Below are 24,260 nucleotides of genomic sequence, written 5' to 3'. Positions count from 1 at the left end.
CACACTAATTTAGCTTATTCACTTCACCTATTGCTCAAGTCTTGCCAACATGGAGAGAACATGGAGGTGACAGTGCTACTCACTGAGCCCCCATGATGCCTAATAAGGTTTCAAGTACTTATTTTTTTTAGTTTTATAAGGTTTAACTTACTTTGTTTTAGTCAGTTTGATTAATGTAAGTTGAGATGACTCGAACACTTCATTTTATTCAACTAAATTTAAGGCAGTAAGATTTTTTATAACAGTGTGAGTTTACTTCTTCACTGAGTATGTGGCTATGCATTCTGGGAATGTTTCTTAGCCTATTTCAGAAATATGAAGCACATAACTGCAAATGTTGTGTGCTTTTCTTTAACATATACATAAAAATATACTATTTAAAAGTCATTTAATACAGTAATAATATCATAACACATTTTTTTTTATCTAAAATATACAGATAAAGACTAAATTTAGCAATTTTTTTGTCAAATTTTAATCGTTATCAATTGTTTCCCAACTGCTGTTTAATAGGGACAAGATTTTTGTAACACATTTGTAAACATAATAGTTTTAATAACTTTTGTCTTTGCCGTGATGACAGTACATAATATAACAGTAGATTATATTTACTGTTGTTTTTTTTTGCAAGATACTAGTATCCAGCTTGAAGTGCGATTTAAATGTTTCATTAGGTTAATTAGGCAAGTTATTGGACAAGTGTTTTTTATCTGTTTTTATCTGAAACAAATTGTAAAATAATAATAATTAAATCATAAATTGATAAATAATAATTTAATAATATTGCGCTAATAATAACGCTGTTGTTGACATAACTGTGACATAACTGTTGGCTGTTGTTGACATAACTGTGTTACAGCGTAAATCTATAAGATAGTCATCTATTTATATTTAAACCTACTCAGACTGTGTCTTTCTAACTGAAAAAAGGCTTATACGCCAAGGATGGCTTGAGGGTAAGTAAATTATGGGAACCCTGCAATGAAACAAATTTCACCAAAACAGCAGAACCCTTTCTAAGTTGTTTGTGTTGGCTTGTAATTTACAGTACTGTAAAAATACTCAAAATAGTCTCTGTCAACATTTTTAAACTATTTCCTTTGATTTACAAAAGTCACACAAGTGGGCAACACAGTGCCGCAGTAGGTAGTGCTGTCGCCTCACAGCAAGAAGGTCGCTGGTTCGAGCCTCGGCTGGGTCAGTTGGCGTTTGTGTGTGGAGTTTGCATGTTCTCCCTGCGTTCGCGTGGGTTTCCCCTACAGTCCAAAGACATGCAGTACAGGTGAATTGACCTGGCTAAATTGTCCGTAGTGTATGAGTGTGAATGAGTGTGTATGGGTTTCCCAGAGATATGTTGCAGCTGGAAGGTCATCCGCTGCGTAAAACATGTGCTGGATAAGTTGGCGGTTCATTTCGCTGTGGCAACCCCGGATTAATAAAGGGACTAAGCCAAAAAGAAAATGAATGAATGAAGTCACACAAGTGCCAATTTCACATCCGTAATGGACAGATGTCATATCCATAACAGCTTTTTTTCTCATAAATGCAAAAATTTTAAATAAATTAAATATATTTTTTTCTATACAGAGTTAATTATTTTGGTGAGCATTACTTCTTTTAGGTTGTGCTGTTTAATTCTATCTGAATTTAATTCTACAAAGCATGCTGTAGTGTACACTTTAAACTTGCAGACTTTTTGGTCCCGTCCGTAACACATGTTTATTTCCCTCATTTGAATTATAAAAATATGTTTACAGATTTCTGACCCTTTAACTCTGTGGTTAGTTGTTTTGGGTGGGCTATACCAGCAGAAGACCACACTGGGTGCCACTCCTGTCAGCTAAGAACAGGAAACTGAAGCTACAATTCACACAGGCTCACCAAAATTGGACAATAGAAGATTGGAAAAACGTCTAATTTTGCCTGGACTGATAAGTCTCGATTTCTGCTGCGACATTCGAATGGTAGGTTCAGAATTTGGCATCAACAACATGAAAGCGTGGATCTATCCTGCCCTGTAGCAATGGTTCAGGCTGGTGGTGGTGGTGTAAAGGAGTGGGTGATATTTTTTTGGCACACTTTGGGCACATTAGTACCAATTTCATGAACATGACAATGAGTTCCCTGTACTCAAATGGCCTCCATAGTCACCAAATCTCAATCCAATAGAGCGCCTTTGAGATGTGGCTGAACGGGAGATTCACATCATGGATGTGCAGCCGACAAATCTGCAGCTACAGCGTGATGCTATCATGTCAACATGGATCAAAATCTCTGAGGAATATTTCCAGTTTTTCCAGAACTTTTGCAGTTCTGAAGGCAAAAGTGGGTCCAACCTGGTACTAGTAAGGTGTACCTAATAAAGTGGCCGGTGAGTGTATATTCACATATGTATCACATTTTTACTGCAATGTCACATGCGCTTGAATTTCTCTGTTGTCACATTATTTTTAACTATGCAAAATTTTTAATTACTACCAAAACACGTTACGTCTGATTCCTTTGCAAGTTTACAAGACATTCCTCCTCATCAAGACCCGACGGTGACCCTGGACAGACATAATAAGTGAACTGTAGGGTCATACACTCCAGACACCTGAAGGAAACCCGAGAGCTCTGTGTAATTAAGTTCAATCCTCTTCCTGAACCTGCGAAGTGCACGATTCTGATCCTTAACAAAAGATTTAAGAGCGAACCTCCCAGCGAGAGCAAACGGCCACTTATCACGACACAGGAGGACGGATTCCTCCAGGCTCTGGAATGCCGCTCATATCAGCCGCAGCTGTTGCTGTTTCCGGAAGAAGAAGAAGAAAAAAAACACAGTCTAGACTCCCTGAGGTTTTCTTTGAAAGTCTAGTCAAATGAGACTAGCATACGAGGGGAAATGTTTCTAGCTCATATGCGGGCCGATGAGGCTTGATCGCCAGCTTCATCTGAAATATATGGAAAGACGTTTCTCCTCATTGCCTGCCGCATTAACGTATGCTGCGTGTAATGGAAAATGTGTGTTGAGTGTGGTTTTCATTTCGCGTGCAGCCAGCGGAGGAACTGAAGTGGTCGCTGGGGCGGTTTTTCACTCAAACGCAGATGTCTGGGAAATAAATAGATGAGCTGCACCTAGATATACAGCTCACTGTACACTAGTGAGAGTTTTAAAAATGTTTTAAAAAGACTTTTCTGCTCATCAAGGCTGCATTTATTTGATCATAATTACAGTAAAAAAATGTGAAAACTTATAATAATTAAAAAAATAGCTTTTTTCTAATTAAATGTGGTTTAACGTTTAATTTATTAATGCGACGCAAAGCTGATTTTTTGGCATCATTACACCAGTCTTCACTGCCACATTATCATTAGAAATCATTCAAATGTGCTTATTTTTTGTTTTATTATGACCAATTAATAATGGCACTTAAGTTATTAACAATAACTCCTATAAGGATAATAATAATAATAATAATAATAATAAATAATAATTAATAAATCTTAAAATTTATATATTGCTGTTTCTGGACACTCAAAGCGATTTATAAATTGTATTCTTTTTTGGGGGTGGGGGGGTGGGGTCTCCTCATCAACCAGCAGTGTGCAGCATCCACCTGGATGACATGATGGCAGCCAGGCCGCACATCTCATACCAGCTGATTGGTGGAGTGGAGACAGAGTGGTGAAGCCAATTATGATATGGGGATGGTTAGGAGGCCATGATGGACAGAGGCCAGTGAGAAAACTTGGTCCTTTTAAACATCCTGGGATTTTTATCGACCTCAGAGAGTTGGGACCTTGGTTTAACATCTCCTCCGAAAGACAGCACTCATTGAGCTGTATAGAGTCCCCATCAATATACTGGGGTGTTAGGACCCACACAGACTGCAGGTTGAGCACCCCCTGCTGGCTTCACTTACACCACTTCCGGCAGCAACCTAGCTTGTCCATGTAGGCTCATATCCAGGTACTGACCGGGTTTCAATGGGCAACCATGTGAGAGTTGCAGAGAACTAGCTGCCGGCAATTATCAATGCTGAAAATTTCTTTTCTGCCTCAGTTTTGTGGAAATTGTGAACTATATTAGCTAAAAATAAATCAATTGAAAATAAAACAGTTTTTATTACATTAGAAATGTTACATAATTTAGTACTTTTATTTTAATGTGTGCTTGAAGAATAAAAGTTAACAAATGCTCAAATTGAATAGTAACTTGAATGGTACTGCATCAGTTTCCACAAACATATATTAAGATAAAATAATAATATTAAGCAAACCAACAAATTTCAACACCAATAATAATAATAATAATAATAATAATAATAATAATAATAATAATAATAATAATAATAATAATAATAATAATAATGTTACTATTATTTGTTTTTTGACCTGCAGCTCATTGCATTAAAAAAAAGATTTCTGAAGGATCTTGTGAAAATGAAGGTTAATGATGCTAAATCATGAGGATATGTACAATTTTTAAACAACATTTAATAAGAAAACAGTCATTTGAAAATTGCAATAATATTTTTCAATTTAAAAAAATTTAGCCTTGGTGAGCTTTTCCTTTTAAAAACATTACAAAATCTTACTGATCCTCAACTTTTGACAGGAAATATACATCTCTGTGTGTTTTAACAAAACCCACACACTGATTCTCTGAAAGAATACATGAAAACGTACCAGACATCAGACATGGTGGTGAACACTCCGTCTTTGAGGGACTCTGGGGACATCCAGCGCACAGGCAGCAGGCCTTTACCTCCTTTTCTGTAGTAATCCGTCTCATAAATGTCTCTCGTCATGCCAAAATCTACAGGTTGAGCATAAATGAGGTGAAATTATTAAGGTTTTATAGCTTACCTTGAGATTTAGCCAAAAATGTGGAGTTTTTTTAGTAACTGATTATTTAGACCAAATGAAAAACTGATGTGATAACATTAGAACACTAAAAGTTAACACAAATATTTAACAAATAATAAGTAAATATTTTTAGCATATATGCAACATAATATTACATAACAGAAATATAAAATATGGATTTCTTTTCCAAAATACTACAAACTATATAATTTTTTTCTTACATATGTCAAAGTACATCTACATGAAAATGAACATCAAATAATAAATAAGTTGATTTAAGACAACAATTCAAATAGCTATCATATAAATAAATATTCAAAATCCCTTTGAAAAATTAATGCATTAAAATGACATAACTTTATAATATATCAATATATCAGTGGCCAGTCATAAAATTAGATCAGATATTAGTTTAGAGGCAGTATTTGCATTTTTATTCTTGTAATTAGACTCTAATTTGTAATTTGTAATAATAAATAATCAAGATTAATATTAATTAGCCTATATTACAGCTTTACAGAGTTTATCTTTGGTCACTACATTAGCACATCACTAATAATACGAAATCATATAAATAAAATTAAAATTGGGCAACTGAAATATAATTTCCCCATATTATCTAATGCTGTTAAACAATTAACTGATACTAGCATTCAAATTAAACATTTGCATTTACATAAGATTGTGTGTGCTGTGTATAATTGTCATGTATATATAAATACACACATACAAATATATGAGTGTGCATGTACAGAAAATTAAGACATTATTCATATCGAAAGTAACTAAATTACATATACAGTAAATATTAAGATATTAATATTTTAGAAGTGAATACATTAATGTGTGTGATTTATATATAAATAATAAATAAGTATTTAACATGTCACCATTTTTCTCAGAAAACATATTTCTGAAGGTGCTGTTGACTTGAAAGTTTCCTTGGATGTTAGCAACAAGCAAAGAAAACCATACATGCAAAAAAGACAAATCTAATTAGTTTACAAATGAAGTTATGTGTAATAAAATGAAATGACGCAGGGAAAAATTATTGAACACACGAAAAAAGGTAGGTGTAGAAAAACCCAGTGAAAGCCCAGACAGCAGCTGAAATCTCTCAGTAGTGCTTCAGCAACCCTCTGCCTTATGTCGTTGTTAATGAATATTAGCTGCTTCAGTCCAACATCCACATTAGCAGGATGATAAAGATGAAACCAGGGTAGACATTTCAGCGAGACAATGATCCAAAACACAGCCGAGGAAACTCTCAAATGCTATCAGAGAAAGAAAATCAAGCTGTAGAATGGCCCAGCCAATCACCTGACATGAATCCGATAGAGAATACAAAACAAAGCTCAGTTTTGAAAGACGTGACCCACAGAACCATCAAGATTCTTACACTCTGTTGAAGTCTGTGTAAAACTCACATCTGAGCAATGCATGTGACTTCATTCTCCATAAGAGAGGCGTCTTTAAGCTGCCATTACCAAAATAGTCTTTAATATAAACTTTTAAATAAGCTTCATTAGTTCAGTACTTTCTCCTTGTATCATTTCAATGTTATTACACATAATTTTGTTTTATTGTTATGTTTGTATTGTTTGGGTTTTCACCAAAATCTGGTTCAATTCCACATCAACAGCACTTTTAGAAATATTTCAATATAAAAATACTTCAAATTTCAAATATGTTCAATACTTATTTTTCCCAGTGAATTATGTAAATACAAACTGCATTTTTGTTTGCAATCAGTCACGAATAAGCGTTAAATGGCACTAATTTCATTATTTCATTACATACCACCGATTTTGACGATAAAATCTTCAGCCACCATGCAGTTCCTTGCTGCTAAGTCTCTATGAACAAACTTATTGGCGTTGAGGTATGCCATGCCATCCGCGATCTCTCCTGCCATCTGAATCATCTTCTTTAATGGCGGCAAAGGCAAGCTGGAGGTGTTCTGGAGGTGGAGGAGAACGACGAAACTGAGTCTTATACATTTAATGGAAAAGCTCTGAATCATGCTAGTGGTAAACTCTACTGAAATCCATTGTTTGCATGCAGAATTGCTGTTTAAATCAATGCATTTTAATTTAGAATACAACTGCCTACTTAGGTAGTGCACATCAAGGCTAAACAATGACAATAAAAACATCTGTTCATTTTTCTCACTAGGCATTGGAACACAGTTTAAAGGCACAATTTATAAGATTTCTTTTAATAAAATTTCCCAAAACCGCTAGAACAGTGTTATATATTTTTGTTGACACATACAGTTGAAGTAAAAATGCTATAATAATCAAAAATATGATAAGAACCCTCCTGTGAATATTGTTCTTCTTTTTTGAAATGTTTCCCAAATGATGTTTAACGCTGCGTTCAAACCAGATGCGGTACACTCAGATAAGTCACGCTATTCTAGTGTTAATAGACGGGTGAACATTTTGAGTTTACTCACTTCCTTTGCGCGTCAAATTCGCTTCATTCACGCATCAAATTCACTTCACAATAGACGTGGATTTCGTGTCATGGGTGGGCCTTCTGTCTGCACGGTGACTAGCTTCGTTGCTAAATGGTTAACATGGATTTTAATAAGAGAGTATCTGTGTTTTATGTGCTTTAGGAATGCTGAAAAATAGCGTAGATTCATTGGGCGCCTTGTCTGAGTCCACTAAATCCTATCAAAGGCGATCCCAGCTCTGTAAGTTCTATACTATACCTGGATGATGGAGGATTTCAGTGATGCTTCAGACTGAGCCAAGCCCAGTATGTTGAACTGTTGTGCGGTGCCGGCAAGAGGATTTCCTCTCGTGACACCAACAACAGGCACTACGTTATAATCACTCCTCTTCAAGAGTAAGCGCCTGATTGGCTAATGCAGCGCAAATGTCCGCTGAAGTTCAGATTTTCCAACTCAAGCAATTTGCGCGTTAAATGCACAAAATGCTCAATTCGTACCGCTTCATTCACGTGAATCGTGCCTTGCAGGATGTCTATTCGCACCTTTGCATTGACTTAACAAGTAAATCACATGCACTTGACACTTCATCTGCATCTGGTGTAAACGCAGCATAACAGAGCAAGGACATTTTTGACAGTATTTCCTATAAGAGAAAGTCTTATTTGTTTTATTTCAGCTAGAATAAAAAGCAGTTTTAAATTTCTTTAAAACCATTTTAAGGTCAATATTATTAGCCCCTTAAGCTAAATATTTTTTTCCAATTGTCCACAGAAGAAACCGTTACACAATCATTATACAATGACTTGCCTAATTAACCTAAATAAACTAGATAAGCCTTTAAATGTCACTTTGAGTTGAACACTAGCATCTTGAAAAATATCCAGTAAAATATGATGTACTGTCATCATGGCAAAGATAAATTACTGTTATCAGAAGTGAGTTATTAAAACTATTATGTTTAGAAATGTGTTAAACAGCAATTAGGGAAAAAACATACACAGGGGGCTAATTCATAAGGGCTAATAATTCTGACTTCAACTGTATACTTGCATTATACCTAATGTTTTTGAAGAATGTTAAAAAATTTCCAGAGAAATAAGCAATTTTAACTAGTGAAATGTGCTGTGTGTTCATGCTAATGATGTCATACAAGCTCATTTTCAGACCACAACTCCCATGATCCCACACTCTATCGTGGCAACATCTAAATACGCTTTTGTTTGTTGCGAATACATGTCCTTAGTGGCGAAAATTACATACTATGCCTTTAAGGGACTGATAGAGAAAATAGATGAGAAACTGGTGATCCAGAACTGCATTTAAGCTAAATTGAATGCATGTGAAGAAGATTCTGTTTTAATTCTGTTTTAGTTCTGATTAATTAAAATTGTTTAATTATGCATCATAATGCCACTGCACTTCTAGTTGGCAGTCTCTAACATGCTGGAATTTAGAATAATGGCTCAGCCAAATATTTGAAGTGAAGATGTCAGATTTATGTCTGTCTTTACCTCAACTGATCGAAGCGAGCGTAAGTAACTCTTCAGATCTCCTCTCGTCATCAGCTCCATGATCACCAGAGTGGGCTGACCCTGCGAGACCACTCCCAGCAGACGCACCTAAACCAATCAAAACACACCAGTTAAAAGTCAATACTACAACATAATTGGAATATTCTTGTTTTAAGGCTACTTCAAACCAAAATTGGCAATATTTAGAAAGCTGAGTCTTGACAAAATTATTACCATTTGATTCAAATCTCAATTTGACTTAGATTTAAGTTAAAATCTTAATTCAACCTGACATTGATTCATTTCATATATCAGAGATTTTATATAGTAGTCAACATTTGAAGTGGATCAGAGAAGCTTTTTTAAATTGTCTCAAGACAAAAATGGGTGGGCAATAGTTTTAGGACAACTTCGAAGAAAAGTTTTGATCCACGTCAAATGTTGACTAATGTAGACATTAGAATTGACATTGATGAGGAGACATGGAAAGCGGTCTTGAACAGGGATGATTCTTCCTCTATCTGTGCACGTCACAGGCTCGTACAATGCAGGGTAGTGCCTAGAGCTTATTAGTCCAAGAGCAGGCTAGCTCGCATCAACCCGTCTATTGACCCTGAGTATGATAGGTGTCATTCTGCTTCAGCTACTCTAATTCACATGTTTTGTCCTGTCCTTTCCCGTTTTCTTTTTGGAGGCAAATTTTCCTCTCGTTGTCTGCTATTGCCACTGTTGATATTCCACCTTGTCCAACTATTGGTTTATTTGGGGTTCTCCCACCCGGCCACACTTTACCCTCTCATTTTGCAGATTTTTTCCTTTTTAACCCCTCTGGCTAGGCGCTTATTTCTTCTGAACTAGAAGAGCCCTCACCCTCTTTCTCACACTTGTTGGATAAGAAATGTTCTTTATTTTATGAAATTAGAGGAAAATTAGGTACTCTCTCCACCGCTTTAGCACAATTTTTTATCAAACTGTGGGAACCCCTTCGCAACCATGTCCAAACTCTTCAACTTGACCATGTTCCTTCTGACTGAATCCCCACCCCCAACTCCCAGCTTGGTACTGGATACTAGTTTTGGTCAGCACATTGTAGACCTGTATTTTCTGTATGTAAGATTGCACTAGTGTTTTTTTGTACTTTTTTGTTTATGTTCTAACGTGTTTTACAATGTATAAATAAAACATTTCAAAAAAGAAATGTTAATTTTTTTTTTACTAATGTACGTCAAATTTTCTCTGAAAAAAATTGTGTGAACTATAGAGGAAATAAGAAAAGAGTTTTTCATAATGGAATTATTCATGCTCTTCCATACTTTGGAAAATAAATATTCAATTCTATTCAAGTTCATTTTATATAGCTTTTCACAATAATCATTGTTCAAAGCAGCTTTATAAAAGGTGCACATTATTGCATTACAATCAAATTCAGAAGAGTTAAGGTTATTAGTTACATAACTTTTTAAGTTACTAATAACTTTAATTAACGAGTAACTAATTACTAATAGTTTTTAACAGTTAAAGTTATTATATACAAACATAGTTAACCTGCAGTTATATAGTATAAAAGTGATGTCTATGTGTACGTGTTCAATGAAGTGTATTTTTGTGTGACCACCACCACAGCATACATCATTTTTGTCCACCACTACAGCATTGACATTAACTACCTCATATTATTATATACTGTATATATAGTGTGTTTGTATATATATATATATATATATATATATATATATACACAAAGTTGTCCTGTATATATACTGTGTTTGTGTCCGTGTTGAACACTACCCTGCACAAAAACACAATTATCAAAGCCTGTATTTGTTTTTCATATCTCCACAAGTCTCTAGGTTCAGTTTCACTTTAAGTGAATTTATTTTATGCTTGCCATTTGTTAGAAATGTTGTTTTCATTGAAGGACACAACAATTAAAGTTGAAATTTGTATTTATAAATTTACTATTTCATGTTCTGAACACAGCTATATTTGTTGTGGACTGAAACAAATATACATATTCATAAAGTTACCATTTCATTTGACATTATTAACCATTTCTTATTATTTCTGAAGTAAATAATTAAATGTGGTTTGCACACCAATTCAATTTACGTGAGTTTTTTATTAGCTCAAGGAAGTAATTTTGAACCAGTGCTACTTAAAATCGAATGTAAAAAAAAAAATACAATAAATAAGAAGTAAAAAAAAAAGAATTCATATATTTATTTTCCTTTGGCTTAGTCCCTTTATTTATCAGGGGTCGCCACAAGGGGTCGCCATTCCAATAGCGGAATGAACCGCCACAATGAAAATTCATTATAGCAAAATATTACACAGAGTATATTTTTTCTAGACTCAAAATGTGGAAATAAAAGGACTTTGTACTTTTGTTTACAAGCTGTTTTAGTGATATATTTTCCTCATTAATCGAGTGATCACACATTTCGATGAGCTGTAGGGTTTCTTTCTACAGCAACTGTTCATTCTGTTTTATAACTAGCAGAAAATTGAATAAACTAAATTGGCCGTAGAGTGTGTGTGTGTGTGTGCATGTGAGTGTATGGGTGTTTCCCAGTACTGGGTTGCAGCCGGAAGGGCATCCGCTGTGTAAAACATATGCTGGAATAGTTGGTGGTTCATTCCACGGTGGCAACCACTGATAAATAAGGGACTAAGCTGAAGGAAAATGAATGAATGAATGTTTTCATTTAATAAACCAAACGTGCTACAATGTTTAGTTCATCAGTTCATCATTTAGTTCATCAATGTTTAGTTTATCAGCTTTTCAGCTTTCACCGAAACCTGAAAAATGCACATTATCCTAATTAAGAAATCTATATTTTTAGCCCACTTCTAATATTGAGAGCATGAGATGAGATGTGTGAAGAGATTTTTGACTCACCACATGATGACAGTTGAACTCTTTCATCACGGAGGCTTCATTGAGGAACTCAATGCGCTCATGCAAACTGGCCGATTCGTTGACCGTTTTAATGGCCACCCTGGTTTCCGGCTCATCTTTAACGACACCTTTGGCGATTCCCTCATACACCATACCAAACGACCCCTGTCCCAGCTCTCGGCACATCGTGATCTTCTCCCGCTCCACTTCCCATTCATCCGGCACATACACTGCAAACATAAACAAACATACAAAGTCAGAATTATTAGCCCCCTGTATATTTTTTCCCTGTAAAAAAATTCTGTTTTAATGGAAAGACAACACATTTCTAAACATAATAGTTTTAATAACTCATTTCTAATAACAGATTTTTTTTATCTTTGCCATGATGACAGTAAATAATATTTGACTAGATGTTTTCAAGACACTTCTATACAGCTTAAAGTGACATTTAAAGGCTTAACTGGGTTAATTAGGTTAACTAGGCAGGTTAGGGTAATCAGGCAAGTCATTGTAGACTATCTAAAACAAATATTGTTTAAAGGTGCTGTATGTAAGTTTTTGACTCTTCTAAAGCATAAAAATACCATAATATGTTTGCAGATATTTAAGGAACATTGTGAACATTCTTGTTTATCTGAAAAACAACGCTGAAGTCAGATATTCTGCTTTGAAAATGGGTGTTCCATTTTCGGAGCGGCTGTCTTTGTTTTGGTACTTTTTGGTTCTTTTGGTTCTTTTAACTCGCACACTGCCAGTTTAGCCAATTATATATTTTTCATTCATTCATTCAGAAAGGCTCTCAAAGCATGTGCTCGTGACTGAAATGTGACCTCCGGTGGAAAGCAGCAGACTCCGAAATGAGACGCAGATTCAGAGTTCCACATGAGTTTATTAATTAGCAAATTATATAAATAGTACCAACGTAAACATTAGGTGAGCAGGTTACATTGTAACACCATGTCCTAACAACACGCTACTTGACATTGCAGTGATAAGTAATTTGACTGTTTGCACTAGACGTAGCACGACATAAATTTAAATAAAGCCATTCAGAAGCACAGAATATGCACTCACTAATGAAATGGTAAGGTTTATAATCTAATTAATACGTATTAAACCTCTTTAACATTATTAAATGTACATGCTGAATCACTGTGTTGGCTTGCACTATTTAAGAGTTCTAGGAGTTCTAAAAGGGTTTATTTTATTTCCAAGACCTGAGGTGAACTATCTGCTGCTGCTTTCAATATATGGCAATAAATGTGATGTAAAATGGCATTCAAACTCACATTGTTAGCATTAACACTGAATAAAGCACATGAGGTTTACTTGAGGTGATCATTGTTAGTTTTCTGCTGTTCAGCAAGAAATCAGAATCAGAAAGAGCTTTATTGCCAGGAATGTTCACACATACGAGGAATTTGTTTTCGTGACAGAGCTTCTACAGTGCAACAGGATAACAGATAATAAATATATAAAAAAATAAAATAAATAAATAAATAAAGTACAAGTAAGTAGTGAATAGAAGCCGTTTCTAAAATATCAATTTCAGGTGTTGGTTAGAACAAAAACTCCTTTTAATATGGAAAATAATTATTCTATCGTTTGCCATTGCTTTTATATAGAAAACAATTTAAATCAGCCTCACTTATGTTGGTCCTCAATCTGGCAACCTGCGCTTGCCTTTGTTTTGATGCAGGAATGCAATACCTAGTTTAACCACTGGGTGTCAAACTTATATACTGCACCTTTAAGAGGGATAATAATATTGACCTTAAAATGATTTTTTTAAATTATATTTAAAAACTGATTTTATACTAGCTGAAAAAAATGTAGATACCATGTGATTTTGAAGATGAAAGTAATAATAACAAAAAAACTGAAATAAATAAATATAAACTGAAAAACAATAACTCTTTCCTTAAAAATTATAAACTAAATAAAATAACTTAAATTAAAAAAAGTTATTAAAAAATTGCAAGAATATTTCACAATATTACAGTTTTGACTGTGTTTTTTAAATTAGAAATCAAATATATGCAGTCTTGGTGGTCAATACAGGCTTCTTCTTTAAAAACCCAAAACAAATCTTACTGATCCCAAACTTGAACTGGTAGTTCATTCATGAAAACATTTAGATTACTTGAGTAAATAAAGAAAATAAAACTCTATTTATTCCACTTGAATATATTTTTTAGCCCACGTGTTACGTGGTACTTCTGTCTATTTTAGTGTGTGTGAAATTTATAATCAATGTCTGAGTAAAAATGTGTAAAATAAGATTCAGCATACTCACTCTCTGCTGCACTGAAGTACTCTGGGTTAACAGAGGCATAAAGTACTCCGTTTCCAAGCCTGTCATTGTTTCTGTGGATTCCAGACAACAGTTTACCAAAAAACAGCAGTTAAATGTTTAATAGAGAACAAGCTGGAAAGATTTAAAGGTAATTGCTTTGCTTTTTTAATATTGCAGCATCTGGAGCGTCTCTTATAATTGTGCTTTGTCCAGAGGGGACAATGCTGTAAAAATTAATTATAAGAATATGGAGAGTATAGAAGTGTTAAAACTGGTACCGGTTCTTGTTCATCCAGATGTACCCAAATACTACCACACCAACGATTAACAGTAAGACCGGGAGGATGCTGATAAATATTACAGGATCATAACTGGATTCTTGAAAATGCAAAAAAGACAAGTGTGAATAACTCAAAAATGTGACGACAAATTGCAACGTTTTGAAGGTGGTGGTAGACCTACGTTCCATCTGATGCACGGAGAAAGCTATGGGCTCTGTCCAGGATCCATTTCCAGCGAGAGACGTGGCCCGAACACGGACAGAATAGTTCCCTGGTCCCAAGTTTGAGAGTTTCACTCCTTTGTGCTTCCTGTAATGTTGACGGGAAACACACTCGTGCTTCTCAGGCTGAAGAAAAAAAAAAAAAACAGAAAAACATGCATACGGAAAGTATTCATTAACTTTTTCCACATTTTAATGTTACAGCCTTATTCCAAAATGGATTAAATTCATTTATTTCCTCAAAATTCTACACACAATAGCCCATAATGACAATGTGAAAAAAGAGTTTTTGATTGTTGCAAATTTATTAAAAATAAAAAACCTGAAAAATTACATGTACATCAGTATTCACAGCCTTTGCCGCGAAGCTCTAAATTGAGCTCAGGTACATTCTGTTTCCACTGATCATTCTTGAGATGTTTCAGCAGCTTAATTGGAGTTCACCTGTGGTCAATTCAGTTGATTGGACATTATTTGAAAAGGCATACACCTGTCTATATAAGGTCCCAGGGTTGATAGTGCATGTCAAAGCACAAACCAAGCATGAAGACAAAGGAATTGTCTGTAGACCTCTGAGACCGGATTGTCTGGAGGCACAAGGCCGAGGAAGGTTACAGAAAAATTTCTGCTGCTCTGAAAGTTCCAATGAGCACAGTGGCCTCCATCATTCGTAAGTGGAAGATGTTTGAAACCACCAGGACTTTTCCTAGAGCTTTCTAAGCTGAGTGATAGAGGGAGAAGGGCCTTTGTCAGGGAGGTGATCAATAACCTGATGGTCACTCTGTCTGAGCTCCAGCGTTCTTTTGTGGCGAGAGGAGAACCTTACAGAAGGACAACCATCTGTGCAGCAATCCACCAATCAGGCCTGTATGGTAGAGTGGCCAGACGGAAGCCACTCCCCACCTGGAATTTGCCAAAAGGCATCTGAAGGACTCTCAGACCATCAGAAACTAGATTCTCTGGTCTGATGAGACTAAAATTGAACTCTTTGGAGTGAATGCCAGGCGTTACGTTTGTAGAAAACCAGGCACCGCTCATCACCAGGCTAATATCATCCCTACAGTGAAGCATGGTGGTGGCAGCATCATGCTGTGGGGATGTTTTTCAGCAGCAAGAACTGGAAGACTCGTCAGGATAGAGGGAAAGATGAATGCAGCAATGTACAGAGACATCCTAAATGAAAACCTGCTTCAGAGTGCTCTTGACCTCAGACTAGGACGAGGGTACATCTTCCAGCAGGACAATGACCCAAAAGCACACCGCCAAAATATCAATGGAGTGGCTTCACAACAACTCGGTGAATGTCCTTGAGTTTGGATTTATTTGAATAAAAAAACATCAACAACTGACAAAAGTTCTATGAATTACTATTGATTATACAGTTGAAGTGAAGACAAAAACTATTAGCCATCCTGTAAAATTAAAATATTATTTTTAAACATTTCTGAAGTAAAATGAGCAACACATTTTTCCCCAGTATTTCCCATTATCTTTCTTTTAGATTGGCCTGAATAAAATCCCCAAACTGTTAAACAGCACTTGGGAAATATTTGAAAACTAACTTAATTTTTCCAATAGTTTTGGCTTCAAATAAAAAAAAAGTGGGTAATAATTTTCATTAAATAAAATTGTCTTCAAATGTTGATTTGTTTTTTATTTATATTAAAAATATTTGAATATCTGAAGAACATTTTAATAAATGTTTACCATAATGTAACATGTTTTACCATAATTAAAGCATATTCAAAAAATTATCCTCCCTAGTGGACATCTGTGGTTCATACCTGTCAACCCTCCCATTTTTCCCAGGATTCTATACCGCTATCATCCTGTAAAGGTAACTTTCCATATTTTTAATCTTTCTATGAAGGGTGGCAATACACAAATACACATCAAAGAGCCGATCCTCCCTATCCGCAATCGCAACCCATACACCTGAACTACCGTATGCATGAAAACACTTTGAAATAAATATAAAAACAGTGGCATTCTCTTCCTTTCCATTACAGTTGCCCCTCCTATGCAATCCTCAAAACAGTCAGTTAACGTAGCGGTGCATGACTGTCAGACGCACTCCATAGTGATAAATAGACACTGTTTCCCAAACAGATTCTGTACATGCGATTTGAACACTACAAGTTTTGCCTTAAATAAGAATAAAAAGTTATTCTCATTTAAACGAAAAATCTAAATGAGAGATTACTTCGGTGCTCTTTAATCAGAATGTTTAAGTTATGCAGTGAAGAAAAGGTTAATGAGATTTCATAACTTGATTCTATTTCTTTATAATAGCTATATATTTGAATAGGCTAAACTGTTTGCTAATTAATTTGCAGCTTTTTCTAATGTAATATACTATGTATTATGTCCTTTGTAAATAATAATTATATAAAAAACAACATATTACTGACCGTTTCAACTGTATATTTACAATGAAACAGCTCCAGATGAACAAATTTAGACATTTGGGGAATTTCTTTTCTTTTTTTTTTTTGGGGGGGGGGCTTATTTTCACGTCCCAATGTTGACAGCTATGCTGTGGTTATTGCCATCATTTTGTACTCAATTTTGATCAAATCAGCAAGAGGAGAATCACTATCAATAGAGACAGAGAGAATTTCAGACAGTGCATGTATCTTTCTATTTTTTTAATGATAATCACCAATGCATGTCTTCAGAACAAGACTTAGGCCTAATCCCAAATCTACCCCTTAGCCCTTCCCCCTCATTTTGCGTGATCCCGTGAAGGGGTAGGGGAGTCCCAATTCTCTTTAGCTTGAAGGCATAGGGCTAAGGGGAAGGGGTAGATAGCCCTTCGAACTGAGATTTTTCAGGACCACACTCGAAACCAAGGGGTAAGAAAATTTCCCACAATACATCAGCCACATAGGTCGGATAGTTTCACCCGGAAGTAAGGAGATCCACAAGTTAGTATTTTTTGTCATTATTACGAATTTTTACAACAAACAAACATATGTTTTAATACATTCATAACCACGTTATTGTTTTACGGTCATGCTTTATTAAAAAAACGCTAAAATAAAAACCGTCACTTGACACTCCAATACCCTGTCATTAATGTCTAGTGGCTGAGAATGAGCTTTTTACATTGTCTGCTATAATGTTCATGTAGTTTTTTTGAATGTTTACATAGGTGAATATAGCCACTGTGTAAATGCACAGTACAGTTATGATCTTATTGCCACAATAGATCGCTAAGATAACATAATATATGCCTTCAGTGATTTCCTGAAGATAAACACTAAAAAATAACTCAAATGGAAAAACTACAGCAGTCGTGATCGTCTAATCTCATATGAAGTAAGAGATCACGATGACATATGATGACGTGTGCAGGTGCTGTAGCGCTGTTCCATTTCTTAGGGGTAAATTTTGAAGCCCTTCCCCTTCACAATTGGTTTTAAGGGCCAAGGGGAAGGGGTAGGGGTACAAAAATAGAATTGGGATTGGGCCTTACTTTCAGCTTCTAGGAAAGAAATCAAGTTCCTTGAATTCAAATATACTAAATGCAAGATATCTCTTGGTTTCAAAAAAGGGTTTTTTGAACTAAAATAGTTTAAAAAAAATGCTAAATTTCCAAGATGCATACACTACACTAACAAAAATGTGGTCATGTCAGTCATAAACTCCAAAGTTGACTTTAGTATTTTCTTTGGGTTTTTAATAATTTTATTGAATTATCTTATAATCCATTTCACACGTACTGCATTCTGGTGTCCACTGTAGTGGATTCATGATATCTTTAAAATAAAATATTTTTTCTCCAAAAAAATGTTTCCAGAATGATCATTGCCTTTCAAGCAATTAGGCAAATATTTATATTCCTGGTCGTTGGGAGGATATTGGTAAAATGTGCATTGTGTTGCGTGTTGAAAACTGTGTATCTGCCCAGAAATTGTATTTATAAAAATAAATTGATAATAAAAGTATGAATTCTGGAGAAAAACAAAACAAAACAAACCAAGCCAAAAACAAACCAAAACAAAACATATTTAAGTATAAAAAACCCTATTTTATATTTGACAGAGGTCATATCATTCATTTAAACTCAGAAAAATCTCTTATTACCAATTATGATCTTAAACATAAAACTACTATTTATACTATTGAACCATTTGTTTAAATATTAATGAAGATCTTTTTTAAAATGCTTTATCTTAAAGACTTGAATGTTACAACCTTTTACATATTTGAGTCAATAAAACCAAAACCTGAAAAGTTTTTTGGTGCTCAACAAGCATCAGTTACCTCTGTTCCAAGTCGATACTGGATCTCATAGAGCATGATCAGGCCGTTGGGTTTATCTGGTTCAGGCCACTTCAGGAACACTGAATCCTCCAGACCCTCCCAGGTAACAGAGCCGGGGATGTCATCAGCTTTTTCTACAAAAAAACAAAGAAACAGGAATGATTTCCATTGATATTTTCAAATACACAATTTTATCAGAGATTAAGTACAATAATTTTTGTTGTCTTATTTCTTTTGTTCTGATTTTCAAAAGGATGGCGTAGTGGCGCAGTGGGTAGCTCTGTCGCCTCACAGCAAGAAGATCGCTGGTTTGCGCCTCGGCTGGGCCAGTTGGCATTTCTGTGTGGAGTTTCTCCGTGTTCGTGTGGGTTTCCTCTGGGTGCTCCGGTTTCCCCCACAATTCTAAAGACATGTGCTATAGATGAACTGGGTAAGCTTGACCGTAGTGTATAAGTGTGAATGAAAATGTTTGGGTGTTTCCCGGTTATGGGTTGCAGCTGGAAGGGCATCCGCTGCGTAAAACATATGCTGGATAAGTCGCCGGTTCATTCCGCTGTGGCGACTCCTGTTTAATAAAGGGACTAAGCCGAAAAGAAAATGAATGAATGATAGATTTCCAAAATGTGTCCTCATTGTAGTTAACAAGCTGGCAATGATAATAAATCTTGTTAACGGGTTTTTAATGATTTATGAAGGAATTATAATGCTTTGTTTCATTATTTCATCTTCATTTACAAGTAGAAGTGTATTTACAGCTAATGTATATTTCTGTCTGTTCGCATCCCGTCCCTTTAACCCCCCTGGTGGCATAGTCACAAACTGCTGTCACACTTAAACCATTTTCGTAATCCCTTTGTCCTGCAGCGGCGTCATATGAGGCAGTAGTGGTCATTTTGAATTGCCACTCACTGTATGTAGGCATAGCCAAAATTTCTGGCCAAAAATGGCATTTGTCTAAAAGAGAAAAACTGGAAAAAACTTGAGCTGAAAAAAAGACTACGATGCCCAGAAGTGTTCAACGCTGGTCTTACAAAATTACTTTGTATTATATGGGGCAGAGGGAGTATCCTTGCTTCCAAATTCTCTTTGAGAAGATCATATTTGGTATGATAAAATAAATGCAAATCCCTCTCATGTCACTTTGGTGGTGGAACAAATCGATATGAACCTGCTTGTTGGGAAGTTTGATTCTGACCTGTACACAAAACAACTCATAATTATCATTTTTGCTATGTACATTTATTGTAGAAGTAATGGGTGTTATTTGAATACATAAAAGTACCATTGATTTTTCCATCATCGGCTGAATGTTTCCTTTGAAAGGAAAAAAACTCAGAATACAAGCTGCTTTCCCTCAGGTTGATGTTACTGGGTTCCAGTTCAAAATAGGATAACTGAATAGATATAAGCATTGCTTTGTTCCCTATAAATGAACTCTTCAATTTAGGATATACTCTTCAGGCGAAATGATGGCGGTGCAAGTATTGGGGAAAAAACAAAAAAAACAAAAATGTATCTTTTTTTGTATTTGGTTATGTATCTATTATGTATTTTGTATATGGCACTCCTAGGGCTGGGCGATATGGGCAAAAAATCATATCTTAGTATTTTTAGGAGGAATGACGGTATAAGATATATATCCAGTATTTTCCCATTAATGGTTACTTGAGAGTCAAAGCCTTTATTAAAACTTTATTAAACCGTTTTTGAGCAAAATATCATTTAAACAAAGGGGTTTCCCTCCATGTTATTATTATCATTATAATTAGCATTCTTATATTGTTATTTGTTGAAAGAGTAGCCAAAAGTGAGATATTAAAATAGAAAGAGAAATGTTTCATAGACGGATGCATGTTTTTTTATTTGACTTTTTTTTTAAGTTTTAATAATCGTTTAAACCCTCAACTGTTTGTACACTAAGCACACGCACAAATCAAATCACGTCTTCCAGTTAAGGGGCTAAAATAAATACATCAATTAAACAGAATAAATAAATACAATGATTAGAATATAATCGGAACTGAAGTCAATATGCAATAACAGACCAGAACGCAGAGCTAAATGTGTTATAACCTGAATGTAAAGAGGAGACCGTTGTGTAATAAATACTGAACTTATAATCAGTGAATATGAGGTGCTTTCACTTTCAAAATGCGGTATAAATTCATCCAATTTTGGCGATTTAAAATCTTTTGAACACACTCAGGTGCTGTTTGTCAATTTGACAAGGCTTCTATGTTCGTTCTTGCAGTCAAATGATCAATAAAAGGTTTCTGATAAACCGATGTGACAGCTGCAGGCGCAGTGTGACGTGCGTGCGCGCGAGGGGGAGTCAGATTTTTCCGGGGAGTCAGATTTCGATACAACACTGGCACTGCATGTTCCTCCATGTAGTGATGGGTTGTTCTTGAATGATTTGTTCATTTTTAATAAATCTTTTGTTTGACTGATGGAGTGAATCATTAATTTGTACATGCGCACATTTGTGCAAGAGGAGCTTGCATGCTATCTTGGAGTGGTCTGTTTTGCGCAGAATGTACATGTGTGGCCTCAAACCAAATCGATATGAAAGATATTGGATAATCCCACATCACGTTGGGGCATCATATCGATATATCCCCAGAACTCAATATACCGCCCAACCCTAGGCACCCCTTGTGTCCAATACAAATTTCTTTATTCTTTTATTTCTTTATAGTCCTATTTAATATATTAATGTAGACATATTATAAAGCATTTTTCGGTTTCAGTTTTCAGTGCATCCAGAATTTGAAATTTTGGCCCAGATTTTAACCTTATTTACATGTTGATGTTGACAACTTTATTAACACAACAAACAAATACACACAGAAATCACTCAAAAAACAAATGACAAACAAACAAAAAAACATCCCAGCATGCCTTGTAATAACTTGTAATTTATAACTTATAATAACTACTCGAAAAGTACTAGAAATACTAGAAAATATACCACTCCTGATCTTACCTGCTGCTTTGGTGCGAGAGAAGACGAATGCAGCGGCGCTGCAGTGTCGAACCTCTTCATTGCACGCGTGCAGGTCAATGCGGTAAACAGTAAAAGGTTGCAGGCCAGTGATTTCAATGTGTCGCTCTTTCACTTTCCTCTCCAGAAAGGAAAATTCCCGTCTAGGCGGCTCGTCATCTGAGAAGTTTCCCTCGGTCTGGTTCCAGTGTCCCGCCAGGAGAGTGTGAATGGAGGTAACGTTGGCCACACCGAACAGATCCCGCCGTCGCCTGTCTGGAGGCCTGAAACAAGAGAGATTAAGACCTTTTAGGGAAATATTGCACGACTTCAGGTGTGAGCAAAAACTCAACAGGAATTCTCATTTATTTAAAAGATAAATGAATCAGTAGAATAGGAGTACAACTGACCTCAGTTATCCAATTTATTTTTGAGTATAAAATTACAATGGGAAAAAATAAGTATTGAACACGTCATATTTTTCCTTTGGAATAATATTTCGAAAGGAGCTGTTGACATGGATTTGAACCAGATTTTTGTAAAAACCCAAACAATACATGAAAATAAAAATAAAACAAAACAACAATTAGAAAATCTATGTGTAATAACAATGAAATGACACAAGGGGAAAGTACTGAACTACTGAAACGTAGTTAATACTTTATATAAAAGGCTTTTTTGGTGATGGTAGCTAAAAGACGTCTCTCATACGGAAAATGAAGTCACATGCAGTTTTACACAGACTTCAACCGAGTGTAAAAATCTTGATGGTTCTGTGGGTCTCATCTATCAAATCTGAGCTTTATTTTGTATTCTCTATTAGATTCAAGTCAGGTGGTTGGCTGGGCCATTCTACAGCTTGATTTTCTTTCTCTGAAAGCGTTTGAGAGTTTCCTCGGCTGTGTTTTGGATCACTGTCTTGCTGAAATGTCCAACCTGGTTTCATCTTCATTCTCCTGATAATGTGGATGTTGGACTGAAGCAGCTAATATTCATTTACAATGAAGAAGGGCAGAGGGTTGCTGAAAAACTACTGAGAGATTTCAGTTACTGTCTGGGCTTTCACTGCCTTTCTGCACCCCCCTTTCTTCATGTGTTCAATACTTTTTCCCTGCATCGTTTCATTTATCAAGCATAACTGTGCATATATGGATTTCTTTAGTTGTTACCAACATTCGAGGAAAAATGCAAGTCAAACGCACCTTTAGAAATATGTTTTTTGAAAAAATTGTGACGTGTTCAATACTTATTTTCCCCGCTGTAAATAATAAAATAAGTTTTGTGATTTGACAAGATACCTGGTTACATATAAGCATTATTTTATTCCCTTATCAATGAATCTCCTGAACTTAGGTTATAAGTTTTTATTTGTATTTGGTTATGTGTATTCAGCCCCTTTTTCCACAAGTGTTATTTTTCCTCTGGATTTGTGAGATATAGGATTGAGTGAAATGTTAATATTTATTCAATTTTTTTCAAATTTCCTAACTGTTTTTGTTTTCAATAAAATGGCAAAGGTCAGAATAGCACATCTTTTCATTTGTTGGGATTGAAAACCATATTTAATTTACCAATGCTTTCTTAACTCATATGAAAGTAAAACATTTGTACTGCATTTTCTAAAAAATAATGAAAATGTCTGAAAACATGGCAGCTTTCTGTTATTTTACACAAAAAACTATACACTTTTTATTTTAAATTCAGAAGAAACGTCATCATTAACAAAGAAAAAAATGTAATCACTGCCTAATTAATAAAATTGTCTAATTTTACAGTTATTCTACGCAGAAAAGAGAAAATGATAATGTTACACTGTAATTTAAAGGGTCATGAACCCCCCCGGAGAGCAGCATTTACAGCCGATCTTTCAGTCCATAATATTGTAGTGATATTAACTTAAACTTAGAAACTAAATCATTTTGACTAAGATCTGTCTTTAAAAACTGAAAGAGTACTGCTGAAGATACTTCAGCCATCTGAATAAGATACTGAAGCCATCTGAATAAACATAAACAAAGAACATTGATCACACATTTACCAAATCTGTAGAGACAGGACAATCAACACCAACTGGAACAGTGTCTTTTTTAAAAGGAGACGAGAGGCAAATCCAAATTTCACCACTTCCAGACGCAAAAAGCTCTCAGGTAAAAAATGTTCCTTACAAACGTATTTCTGTCACGTGTTAGCAGAGCACTGTAATACACACGTGAGTCCAGCTGCGCTCTCATAGCAGGGAATTGAAAACAAAACCTTTGTTGCAGCACATTTATAAACGCAACACTGACAACCCATGCCTCTAAACAATTCTTCTTCTTCCACTTGTATTAGTTACGGTTGGCAACACAACGTGGCGTCTCTCTGCCGTCTGAACACTGTATTAGGTAAAAACAATCTTCGAAGCTATCATGCATACTAATGAAGTTGCACCTCATACACAATGGAGCGCGCTGATTGGTTAGAACCAAGTCTTTCTCATGAATTG

At 35.3% G+C, this 24,260-nt stretch overlaps 1 protein-coding gene across 1 annotated transcript in view; it reads right to left on the bottom strand.

Annotated features, from left to right (window-relative positions):
- igf1rb (insulin-like growth factor 1b receptor) overlaps window positions 1-24,260 on the bottom strand; it is a 174,811-nt gene that overhangs the window by 14,118 nt on the left and 136,433 nt on the right. The window contains exons 11-19 of the mRNA XM_056461066.1: window positions 21,779-22,059; window positions 18,793-18,926; window positions 14,484-14,649; window positions 14,300-14,399; window positions 14,022-14,092; window positions 11,723-11,952; window positions 8,824-8,931; window positions 6,652-6,811; window positions 4,672-4,801 (exon numbers count right to left, since the gene is read on the bottom strand). Coding sequence (XP_056317041.1) covers window positions 4,672-4,801; window positions 6,652-6,811; window positions 8,824-8,931; window positions 11,723-11,952; window positions 14,022-14,092; window positions 14,300-14,399; window positions 14,484-14,649; window positions 18,793-18,926; window positions 21,779-22,059 — 1,380 coding nt within the window. The remainder of the gene's footprint in view (window positions 1-4,671; window positions 4,802-6,651; window positions 6,812-8,823; window positions 8,932-11,722; window positions 11,953-14,021; window positions 14,093-14,299; window positions 14,400-14,483; window positions 14,650-18,792; window positions 18,927-21,778; window positions 22,060-24,260) is intronic.

Source organism: Danio aesculapii, chromosome 7 (assembly GCF_903798145.1).
Source record: "Danio aesculapii chromosome 7, fDanAes4.1, whole genome shotgun sequence".
NCBI lineage: Eukaryota > Metazoa > Chordata > Actinopteri > Cypriniformes > Danionidae > Danio > Danio aesculapii.
This window is presented reverse-complemented; position numbering and strand designations above follow the sequence as displayed.